The sequence below is a fragment of the Cucurbita pepo genome, chromosome LG02 (assembly GCF_002806865.2).
Source record: "Cucurbita pepo subsp. pepo cultivar mu-cu-16 chromosome LG02, ASM280686v2, whole genome shotgun sequence".
Lineage (NCBI taxonomy): Eukaryota > Viridiplantae > Streptophyta > Magnoliopsida > Cucurbitales > Cucurbitaceae > Cucurbita > Cucurbita pepo.
The window spans coordinates 1694552-1705944 of record NC_036639.1 but is presented as its reverse complement, the minus strand read 5'-3'; the positions used below and the strand labels follow the sequence as shown (position 1 = coordinate 1705944).

The following is an 11393-nucleotide window of genomic DNA, read 5'->3' as shown; positions in this document are numbered from 1 at the left end:
ATGCTAAAAAAAAAAAAAAAAAAAAAAAAAAAAAAAAAAAAAAAAAAAAAAAAANTGGGAGAGAATAAAAAACACCTAGCAAAATGGTCTTTAAAGATGAAATTCCTCATCTAAAAATAGGAGAAAATTGAGTTGACCGAGGTAACAAATATGTCGTAAAGAAGAGAGAAATATTACCCCACCAGACAGGCGTCGGGAGTATGGTTTGGATCCTTTTACAAACCTCAAATGAATGGTTCCCGCAATGCTGTGGGAAGCTCTAATTCTGGTAGTTCGCCTGGCTGTGAAAAATAGCAGTCTACCATGTCTTTACTCACTTCGTCTAGACTCGGAGGATTCCACTGCATAGTACGGGATCAACATATTATTAATGATTTTACCTCAAACATCTCATCAAATATTATCGGCTTTAAACCTATTAAATCTCTGAACCTAAAAAAAAAAAAAAAACGACTATTTTCATTCTTGCTTTAAAAGTTATTTCTTTTAGAGTTCCCAAAATAAAATAGATAGACATTTTGAAAGATATTAAAAGACAATTTTAGAAATTAAAATGAGATTTAAATTGAAAGCTTAGTGAAGTGTACAAATTTGGAACCTTAGGAGCGAAGTCTTTATCCACCAGCCGCGCTCGAACACCCTATCAGTGCACAAATAGAAACTTCAGACAACATATTTGAACGAACTGTCCATAAATGGATTTGGAAAGCTAATTACCTCATAGAAGTCAGGAGATGCCTGTTTTAAGATTCCATTAAGAGATATACTGTATTCACGAGCAAGACACTGATCGAGACTCTGAAACCTACCTTCACGGATCTATTAAAACAATGAGATAAATCAAGACTTGGTGAGATAACAGATAAGGTGTTCCCAACAGAATAATAGACTCAATAAAAAAGGCGAAAACTCACAGATCTTAAAGTAACTTTCAGGCTCAATGGCGAGGCTTCTTTAAGCAACTTCAAGGTTGAAGTATACCATTCATCATAAGAATTTGCAGCCTCTTTTTCCTGAACGAGTGGATTATGAAAAACAATACTTGAGTAAAGTCCCCATTGAGATTTCTAGAATGGAACATCAGTCTGATTCCCGCAGGTTGGAGAACTAAAAAGAAAGCTGGAATATAATCATCTTCATTTGCTTGGACTCGACTTAGACTATGCACCTCATGAGGTTTTGATTCTAAGTAGAAGTCATCGAGCTATACACTTAGTCTATGAATTCTACTGGCTGAAGTGTCCAATTATAAAGATTTTAGAAACAGAATACAATACTTACCAACGCTTCCAAAATTTCCTCAACAGTGTCGAGGCCGAAACACCTATCGATTGCATCGAGCCTGTGGAACAAGAAAGGCTTGGTAAATGGTTAGGATCCAAAAGAAAAGAATTTAAACCACTAATCATATTTGTGAATGTTGGGTTTTTTTTTTGGGGGGGGAGGGGATCAATGACATGTAAGGAATGTCCACAATGGCCTAATTGAAAGAAGAACAATCCTATGGTCGTTCAAGGTCACTGCTAGTTGATTTACGACAAAGTTCACTATTTAACTCAGCCAACAGTTCTGGTAGCCTAGCACTTTTAATACTACTTCAGTAAGTACAAATTCTCAAAAGTAAAACCATAACGAAGAGGAAAGGTGTAAAAGAAAGAACAATACTTGGAAAGAACACTCCTCCTATCAGGATAGACAAGATCACCGTATGCAGCAAGAGATGATTCTATGATAGAAGGGTCATCTGTTATCATTTTACCAAGGCGTTCTTCAATCCCACTGAGCCTCTGCCACAGTCATAAATTGATCATTACAAGCCATGAATGAATGAGAATGTGAATTAAAAAAGGGAAGAAGGAATAGAAAACAAACTGCATTTAGCGAATAGTGTGTAGCAAGGCCACAGACAATCATTTCCACACCATTGAGTTTATCACCAGTTAGAGCTAAGTACTCCCCTACAAGGAAGACAATTATCTAAGAAAAATGATTGTTTTTCAGCGCAAACAAGCTTATAGCAATTGAATTTAGAGACTTTTATATATGAAACCAACTGAAGGATAGCAAAATTACGCAATTCAATATGTTGCTTAAGATGTATTACTTGATCGAGTATGCAATTATTGCCATCTCATCCTAACAGATTAACTTTCACTTAAATAAAAAGCTTGACCACATTGATGACATTCACTTTCCTTCGTATTTTTTGGCATTCTTTTACGCTTCAAGGAAAGCCAGCCATGAGAAATATTCTTCGGTGTACCAATTACGGGATCTTATATCTCTAGGTTTTATCCAGTTTTTGGAAAATGGATTTGCATTGTGCTCACCAAAGGAATTTTATAAGCTCTATCTTCCAATTGAACAAATTTGAGGCATCCAACTTAAAATGAAGATGCCCTCAACTTAAATCAATTGTTATGTACTGTACATTGGTCAGGTTTATACGTATTTAGGAAAAAAAAAATTCACACCTTCAAAATGCTGCACAACTTGATTAATGTAAACATTACCTAAGTAGCCAGGAAGACGAGAAAGATAGAAGGAAGCTCCAGCATCAGGGTGGAAACCCATTCGAACCTCAGGATGAGAAAATACCTGTAATAATTAAATGTAAGACAAATACATAAATGTGGGACTCAACATTGCTAATTTGAATTGAAGGGTGATACAAAAGGGGTATATTTCGGGTGACTTCAAAAAAATTGGAATTTGAAGAAGGGAGATTATTCTTTCTTGACTAATTGTGCTTCAACTCAGGAATATTTGGAATGTTATTTAGAAACAAAAAGCCTAATCTCATTCCCAATTTCGTGGTCCAACAGAATTCCAAAATATGAAATCTGTGCAGAAAGGAAAAGCTAGCTATCTATCTGATTCAGAAAAATGATATACACTCAGTCAGACACATTCAAGTGATATGCAAAATTTGTATTAAATTATACGTTGTACTTTCCTTTATTTCATTTCTCTCCCTTTGGGATATGTTTCCTCGAACAATTTTGCATCTTCTCATCAATAAATGAAAATTTCATTTCTTGTTTATATATATAAGTCATATTTTACTCAAGTTTTGGCTATCAACATTTGTTGACATACATCTAGTTCTATTAAATCTCTCCATTTTCAAATACTTAAATTCATTTATTCAAATATCATGTTATACGAATGTATAATGAACAATGTCAAATAAGAATCTTCTAGGTATCTAGATAGAAAAACATCACAAAAGTTGATTACTCCTGCATTCACTTACAGTTCTATCAGTCACCACTTTGAACATTCCTGGAAGGGAAATCCCAGCCCCACCTCCCATCATGATACCATCCAACACTGCCACCTAATGAAAATAATAATAACAGGCTACAGTGTTTTAAAGGTAGCATAAAATGTATACATAAATTCATAAGCAAACAAAATGAAGAAAGAAAAAAAAAACATAAAGTGCATACTGAAACATCAAAAAATGCACTAAACTCTCTCTAATCTCAACAGTAACCCTACGCCTAGAGAAAAAAAAAATCATAAAAGACTGATGAACACTACTTAGTCAATCATAACACTGAACATCTCAGCGAGGACATGAAGAGTTGTTACTCACATGTGGCTTCAAGTAAGTTCCTTGAAGATACACAAATTTGTATAATGTCTCAAAGAACTTCCTGCAGTCTTCAATATTCCCTGTGTCCAAAAGGAAAAAGGATTCACTTAAGTTCTCTAACATATTTGCATGAGTTAATGAATCCCATTTAAAACACTATATGCTGGATGTAAGATGATAGCAAACCTGTTAGGCTGTTAGTGTAAACTTTTTTCTTCTTTTTTTGACTCAGTTACAAGGCTTAAATACAAATCAATAGAGGTGGATTATTGTCTAAAAGAAGGACCAACCGTGGGAAAGATCACCATAGTGAAACAATATCTAACCCACTAAGTTTAAGAACCTTCAATCGAAGTTTTACCTACTTCATCTATCCAAATGGTGCAGAACATTAAGCCATTTCTTCTCTAGAGAAAGAATATAGGAAATATTAATTTGATTCCAGTTGAAGAATGCTCTCATGACTTCCCTAAGATGGTATTGGTCTTGACTTCCAGTCATCTCTCATCTCCATTTGTATATTTCATCCTTTTCATACATTTGTTACTTAGTAAAAGAACTGCTGGAACGACAATCATATAATCTGTGATAAACTAATGATATTCACCATTCATGATGGGATTAGTTAGGTACGAACAAAATATTAACACCGAACAACCAATGTCAAATCCTATTGATGCCTTTGAAGACTCCCGGTGCTTAATGACGAAACTGAATGCAATGAAAATTCATGATCGTATGAACGCCTTAACTAATGCCAATGATAAGTTTGCTGAGTTCGATCATAAGATATCTCACCTTCATTTGATAAATTATAAAGCGCAACAACATCTGCACCGGAACAAAAAGCCCTGCCACTACCCTTCAAAAAATTTAAATAACGCTGTTCAGGTACGGAGGCAGAACAAGTGCGAATGATTAAACGCAAGATAAACCTTCAATAGATTCCAGACAAATCGAGCGATTTTTAACAAACATTAAATTGGAGAAAGTGTTAAAAGTTGAACCATCCGTGAATGTGCTCATAAAGCAGTCCACACCTTCATCAAGACAAATCCGATATCAGAATTTTCCTCCCACGACTCATAAAGCCTGTTTAGCCGAGCTACCTATAACAAATACGGCTCTTAGATTTACATTTCTCAACGACGCAATTGTGAACCAAAAAAGACAGCAAGAAAAACTCACGACACACAAAGGAAGCAAAGAATCAAAAATAGAAAAAGAACCATGGAAGTAGTGAGAGCATTAAGAGCTGATGGTCTATTGAGGATAGCTGCTCTTGATTTCGGCCTTCCTTTCACTATAACCTAAACATCACATAAACACCACTTCAGAAAAAACCAATACCTGCTCAGTAAGCTCCTTCGAAAATGAATCAAGTTTAGGACAGAAAAACAGATAGAAGAGACGCATTTCCTCATTTGATTACTTGTTAACAAACTAAAGTAGAACTCCACACACAAACCTGGTCCGAAAGATCCTCAGTTTGAGCATAGTTTGGAAGAGCAGAAAAGCCCCTCCTCAGGTTAGAAAACGAACAAGAACGCCGAAATGAAGATCTCACTGCTTCCAGTGCCTTCAATCTCTGCATATCTGCCTATCTTTCTGGAAATCGCGGTGAATTAGTCTAGATTTCACAATCTTTGTTCTCGTCTCCGCTGCTTCGGAGCTTAGGACACACTTTCAAGTTTCAAGCGAAGTTCCGAAGCGCATACAACAATTTATTCGAGTGGCTCCAGAAATTTTGCTCTTCCTTGCGGCTAGCCGGCTACGAGACCGTTCTTGTTGCAGAGATTTTGCAAGTTGGAGGGAAACTGGCCCATTTCGTTCGGCGCTGATTCCAGAGGATTGGGTCAAAGGCTCTTATATGATTGGGTCCAAGCCCAACTATGTAATGGCCCAATACTCTCGGAACCCGGTCCAGCATACGGCCCATTCAGATTTGATACAATTTTAGTCGTTTTTAATATATTAATCTAAGATTATTTATTTGGCATTTTTATTTTTTTAAAAAAAACGTCCAACTTAAAAGGCATTCTTAACTACTCAGGACAAATGCATAGGAAAATAGAAAGAATGAATTCATTTTTTTAATATATATATATATTAGAGGGTTCATAACATATAATTTCCTGATTCTGCTCTGAAAACATATTTTGTGATATTTCACCTTGATTGTGGAAGGAGAAAAAATCACCTTAGGGTGTGAAAACCTTCTCCTAGCAGATGCGTTTTAAAGTTTTGAGGGGAAGCCCGAAAGGGAAAACCCATAAGGGTGTGAAAACCTTCTCCTAGTAGACGCGTTTTAAAGCTTTGAGAAGAAGCCCGAGAGGGAAAACCCACAGAAGACAATATCTACTAGCGATAAATCTGGGTTCGCCGGTTCTTGATATCAACTTTGTCAAAACAATCATTGTATTATGAGAAACTACAGAAGATGTTTAAGTAGAAGAGAGACTTGAGGTATGGATCGGTACTATTGGCTCTTCTCATGTTGATAAGTCTCTAATAGATTTCTAAACTTGAAAAAAATGGCTGAAAATCTTTGTATAATTTTATTTTATGCGAAAGATAATAATTTAAAATTTTAATAATCAACCCAAATAAGATCGACACTTGTATCAATTTAAAACACAGAAAAACGAAGAAACCAGACAAGTTATAAGTTCAAACAGTTCTACTGCATGAAACTTCAGCTTCCCAAGTTTGATACACAAAAAAAAATGTCAATCAACCGCTAAAATCAAAGAAAAGAGAGAACAAAAAGGAAAAAAAAAACCATGCTAATCAAATTTCACAGAGGAATATATAACTCTTGTGAACCAAAAGCATGCAAAGAATCCAATGGTACCTGTTAGCACAAAGAAAGCATATGAAGCAACTAGCATGTATCCTATGTACAATACCACAGAAACAAGCTTGGTCATCTCCAGGGACTTGGAGAAGTACGCCATTGAGTAGAGGAAGAGGTAAAGAGCAACCGAACCCGATGTTATGTACGATCGCCACCACCAGCGATAGTCCTCCCTGCATAACTGTAAATAACAAAGCATGATGGATATTTCAGCACAAGTCACAGCAAGGATGACGAAAACCAGCAAGTGGAAGCCAAAGAACCAATAAAATTGATTTAGCCAAGTTGCGCTAAGGCTAAACGACAACTCAATGAAGACGGTTGAAAAGGGGAGTAACCCTCCGATCAAGACGATGGAGATCGGGTTCATGTACCAGGACTGTCTTGGGATTTGCCTGTGAAGTGAGTTGATCTTCACAGGTTTCTCAATTGCTTCCTTCTTGAATCCAACGTAACTTCCCACAAAAACAAGTGGAGCAGAGATTCCAACCCATAGAAACTCAAGAACAAGCATTGCCCAAGATGGCACTACTGCAGATGATTGCTGACCCCATAAGAGAGCGTTTAACATGAAGAAGATTATATAGATGATAGTCGGAAACGTGAAGGCCGTCTTAATGGCAATTTTCATCCAATCTGTACCATTAAACATCTTATAAAGACGAGCAGACACGTAACCAGCGCAGAGGCTCGTGAAGATCCAGAGCACGAGCATGGTTGTAATAAGATCGCCCCTATTACAAGGGGAGAGGAGTCCCAGGATGGCCAAAAACATAGTTCCAAGAATCATTCCAAGAATCTGAACTCCGGTTCCAACATGGACGCAAAGGAGATCCGAATTACACGGTGGCCTGAAAACGTCCCCATGGATGAGTTTCCATCCTGTCTCTTTCTGAACTCTATCTTGGGTCTCAAGATCATTGTAATTAAAAATATCACGGTAAATCCGCCACACAATGACAGCCAGTATGCCAGAGATCACAAGAATAGACTCTAAACCGTTCAGTATCGAGAACCAATGCGTTTGGTCATCCCTCGTGGCAAGATAGGCATCCCATCTGGATGGCCAATCCACATCACTCTCCTTAAATTTAGGAAGAAACACACATGTTAAGAATAATACTCTTTATTGGCAGCAAAGCAATAAAATGCAAGGAAATTAGCATAAATAAATCCATCCTTGATGCAGTTCCAATTAACTATTGAGATGTACCTGATACTCGACATTGTAAGTATAAATGATTTCCCTTCCCTCCTCGACCTCCTGAGGACCATCGGAGTTAAGAACCATAGCCTTCCATTTTGGTTCACAAGTCGATAGACGAGTATTCCTTTCTTTCCATGTCCCTTTATATTCGTGTTTGACACTGCTTTGCATTAAAAAAAAATTATAGGGAAGAGGCCATGTAACATCATAAACATGTAAGAACTCTACTGTGAAGCATGGATGGCCGTAATTAAGGTTTGGCTTAGCACTGCATAAGAAGCTTTGAACTTAATCAAATGGGAGAGGGAAGAGAGGGAGAAAGGGGAAACCTGAATGGTTGAACCTCAAATCCCACAATTCTAGTAGAATTTGATTGTGTATCTACATGATATTTGATAGTAAATGCCAAATGGTTGTAGATGAAGTATTTCTCAGCTTTTTCCTGTACATAGAGGGAAAACGTGACCATTTTCAAATATAATCGGTACCATTATTAGTTCGGAGTTTTAAGTGATACAACTTTCAAACGTAATAACAATGCTAATGAAATTTCATCAAAACAAAATGACAAACTTGCCTCAGGATAATACCCTTTAAGCCCCATATGAAATCCAAGCTGATAGGTAAAAGGAGATTCGTGTTCAAAAATTCTGATCGGACGAACCAGAGGAAGGCTATCGAGGGTCCTATCAAATCATAGAATATAAATTAGAAAAATGCACATGACAACATCAGGGAGTCTAATATGGCTAGGTGAAGGGTTGTCATACATATGAACCATATAATCATCCTCAATCTTCTCCTTCAACGCTTTAGCTCCTTTTTCATCGAGTGTAATCCGACATACAATATTGCACAGCTGAAACTCCATCATTTTGGCCTGAAAACACAGTGCCATGAAAACGCCACAAATTTAATAATTGAATTAAGTCCTCTGCTATCATTTTCTATGAAACCTTCCTGAGATTGATAATGACAATACAAACAAAACAAACATATCAAAGTCTACCTCATAAGGGGAATTGTCCTTTCGATCACCAAGCAAAATTTCTCCAAGATTCTCTGCATCGCCCTGTATCTTGTTGGGACGACAGAACGGAAGTGAATAATACGAAATTGGAAGCTGGGTCTTCGTAGAAGTTAATCCTTTCACCTTCACTTTCAATTCATCCCCCTGCCATCAAAAGAACACAATGATAACCAGCAAAAATTCTGCCAGGCATTTTATCAAACACCTTGACGGCAAGAAAAAACTTCAATGTACTTCACTGCATTTCGAACTCTAATCCTATAAACAAATGCAAATCTAATGAATTCATTAGATGAACTGATGAAGTTTGGATTACCTTCTTGAAATCCACTGGGCGAATGCCAAATAAATTGAAACAGTGAACGGAGTGAACCAGAAGCAGAAAGCTAAGAGGGATCGTCAATTTCCGGACTGAGAGAGAGCTCCGAGACGCCATTGGCGAGTATGAAGATAACTACAGAACACGAACTACAGTCAACGGGATGCAATCTTGTTCTTTTCTTCTCCATCTTCCCCGCCACTTGCACTTGGTCAACGCCGACGGATTATAAAAGAGAGGAGACGAGAAGTATTCTTGGCTGAAAGAAAAAGGAAAAAATGACCGTCTTTAACTCTTCGGACAAATTGATAGGAAAAATCCTTCAAGTACGCCCAAGGAACTCTAGTGCCACCTCATATATTTAAATGTATTATTTTTTTAATTCAATAATTACGAAATGAAATAATAAAATAAAACTTTTAAAATAGTAAATTGTTCAATTACTAGACTTCAATTAATAATTGACATTAAATTAATTTATTATGTTCATTAGGTTTGTCATAAAAATGGTTAAAAATATTAAAAATTTATTAAACATAAAATTAAATTTTCATTTTTTTAAAACAAAACATTTTAATTTTACACAAAAAGTGCTTACTCTCCTCTACAACTGAGGTTGATCTCACACTCACCCCTTCTTGAAGACCCAATGTCATCGCTGTCACACCGGTCAGACTATCCACGCTCTGATATCATCGATAACAAATTTAACTGTCAGTAGATACTGTCCGCTTTATCCCGTTACATATAATCGTTAACTTCTGTTGTTAACTTCTGTTGTTAGAGAATGTGTTTGCTAGAGACCAATTTTCACATCCCTACCAGGAAAACTCTCAAAGTGCTCAATTCTTGAGCACGCATAAGAAAATTACCGTGTAAGGGGAATTTTAAGTTCAGTCACCAAGTAAAATTTCTCCAACATGTTCACTGCATCGTCCTCTGTCTTATCGATCGAGAAACAAGAAATCGGAAGCTAGATCTTCGTAGAAGTTAATCCGTTCACCTTCATCTTCAAATCATCCCTCTGCCACCGACAAGACAAAATGATAAATCGGTACACGTTCTGTCAGGCATATTATCAAACACCTTAGCGGCATAAAACTTAAATCAAATATACTTCACTACATTTCGGAATCTAATCCTATAAACAAATGGAAACCTAATGAATCCATCAAATGATTGTAAAATTTTCATATGCATTGGTGAAGTTTGAATTCAATTCACCTTTCTTAAAAAATCTACGGGATGAACACGAATACGTTGAAACAGTCGGCCGTGTGAATCAGAAACAGAAATGTGAGAGAGAGATCGTCCATATCGACTCCGGAGAATAACTTCGAGACGCTATTGGTATGCGTGTAGAGTACAAAACTCGCTCTAAAGTCAACAAGGTGGAAATTCAACTTTGTTCTTCTCTTCTCCATCTTCCCCTCCCTGAGAACCGTGCAATCCCTGAGAATCTTCCCCTCCCTGAGAATCGTGCGATAGCTATTTATACTCCGCCAAATTAGGGTAAAAATGAGTGTGTCGGTGCCAAAATAACAATAATAATAATAATAGTTTAAAAGCAAGATGAATTCAATGGCCTAAAAACACTTATTTGGAAATATTTTATTTTTTTATTTTTATTTTTTAAAATCTATTGTTTTGGTAGTTAAGGATCACTAGGTGCTTGAATCCCCTCCGTATTTAGGAGAGTTAATTAGAAACGTATCCAGCTCTTTGATTCGTTCTGAGGCCTGAAGTTTATCGTTGGATAAATAATCATTTGACTATAATAAAACCCGACATAAAAGTGTTTGAAGTTTTAAATAACTATGCATCGTCAAATGGTCGACGATTAAATCGAGAAACAATACTAAACAGCTATGAGATATGCAATGAGCATCACATCACGATACTCAAATGAGTTTACTGTAATGTTTTCATTAGTAGTTTATTAGTAGAGCGTCGATAATCGGGTTCTTGTCTTTCATTCCTTGCATTGGTTTAACCTCCGACCTCAAAGACACTATTCGAGAGTTCATAATTATCATTCACTCCACTAAAACAAACATTAAACCATTTATTAAGACATAAATTAATTTTAAAATATTTAAAAAATAAATATTTTATAAATCATTTTAAAAATTCAAGTATTTTTTTTATATAAAAATTAGTTGATGTTATTTTGAAGGAAGAAAAAAAAAACTCATAAATTTTACTGTGGTAATAAAATAGGCATTATTTTTTAAAAAATAGAAAAAAAAATGATTAGTAAATATTACAAATTAAAATTAAATTTTGAAAATTAAGAAATATAGAACTCAAAAGCAAATATATGCTTAAATAAAATAAAAAAAAATAGAAGCAAATTTATTTACTTATTTTATAATAAAA

General features: G+C 35.9%; 2 protein-coding genes across 4 annotated transcripts; both read right to left on the bottom strand.

Annotated features, from left to right (window-relative positions):
• Nucleotides 1-62: 62 nt before the first annotated feature.
• Nucleotides 63-5385, bottom strand: LOC111788197 (3-hydroxyisobutyryl-CoA hydrolase-like protein 2, mitochondrial). Its single transcript, XM_023668464.1, has 14 exons — nt 5070-5385; nt 4831-4911; nt 4642-4710; nt 4400-4463; nt 3602-3681; nt 3257-3340; nt 2514-2598; nt 1873-1958; nt 1666-1787; nt 1282-1342; nt 915-1013; nt 718-819; nt 599-640; nt 63-341 (listed from the first exon to the last, which is right to left on the bottom strand). The coding sequence occupies exons 1-14, from the start codon at nt 5193-5195 to the stop codon at nt 225-227; spliced, it is 1218 nt and encodes a 405-aa protein (XP_023524232.1). The 5' UTR covers nt 5196-5385; the 3' UTR covers nt 63-224.
• Nucleotides 5386-6261: 876 nt separating this feature from the next.
• LOC111788129 (transmembrane 9 superfamily member 8-like) lies at nt 6262-10501 on the bottom strand. Of its 3 annotated transcripts, XM_023668346.1 has the most exons (10): nt 10239-10501; nt 9887-10038; nt 9647-9775; nt 9012-9273; nt 8675-8839; nt 8436-8545; nt 8243-8351; nt 7995-8107; nt 7672-7825; nt 6262-7542 (listed from the first exon to the last, which is right to left on the bottom strand). In XM_023668346.1, exons 4-10 carry the CDS (start codon nt 9129-9131, stop codon nt 6388-6390), a joined length of 1926 nt encoding a protein of 641 aa, XP_023524114.1. In that variant the 5' UTR covers nt 9132-9273; nt 9647-9775; nt 9887-10038; nt 10239-10501; the 3' UTR covers nt 6262-6387. The 3 variants fall into 3 exon arrangements, with proteins under 3 accessions (XP_023524114.1, XP_023524113.1, XP_023524115.1); XM_023668345.1 differs by having other exon boundaries at nt 9647-10038; XM_023668347.1 differs by lacking the exon at nt 9647-9775.
• Nucleotides 10502-11393: the final 892 nt, after the last annotated feature.

Excerpts from the sequence above, each read along its gene's own strand:
- LOC111788197 (XM_023668464.1), bottom strand. The coding sequence starts at position 5,195 with ATGCAGAGATTGAAGGCACTGGAAGCAGTGAGATCTTCATTTCGGCGT. Across the intron at positions 3,341-3,601 it reads GAACTTACTTGAAGCCACAT|GTGGCAGTGTTGGATGGTAT; the intron begins GTGAGTAACAAC and ends TATTTTCATTAG. Across the intron at positions 1,959-2,513 it reads TCGTCTTCCTGGCTACTTAG|GGGAGTACTTAGCTCTAACT; the intron begins GTAATGTTTACA and ends TCTTCCTTGTAG.
- LOC111788129 (XM_023668345.1), bottom strand. The coding sequence starts at position 9,131 with ATGGCGTCTCGGAGCTCTCTCTCAGTCCGGAAATTGACGATCCCTCTT. Across the intron at positions 8,108-8,242 it reads TTAAAGGGTATTATCCTGAG|GAAAAAGCTGAGAAATACTT; the intron begins GCAAGTTTGTCA and ends CTCTATGTACAG. Across the intron at positions 7,826-7,994 it reads TTTGAGGTTCAACCATTCAG|TGTCAAACACGAATATAAAG; the intron begins GTTTCCCCTTTC and ends AATGCAAAGCAG.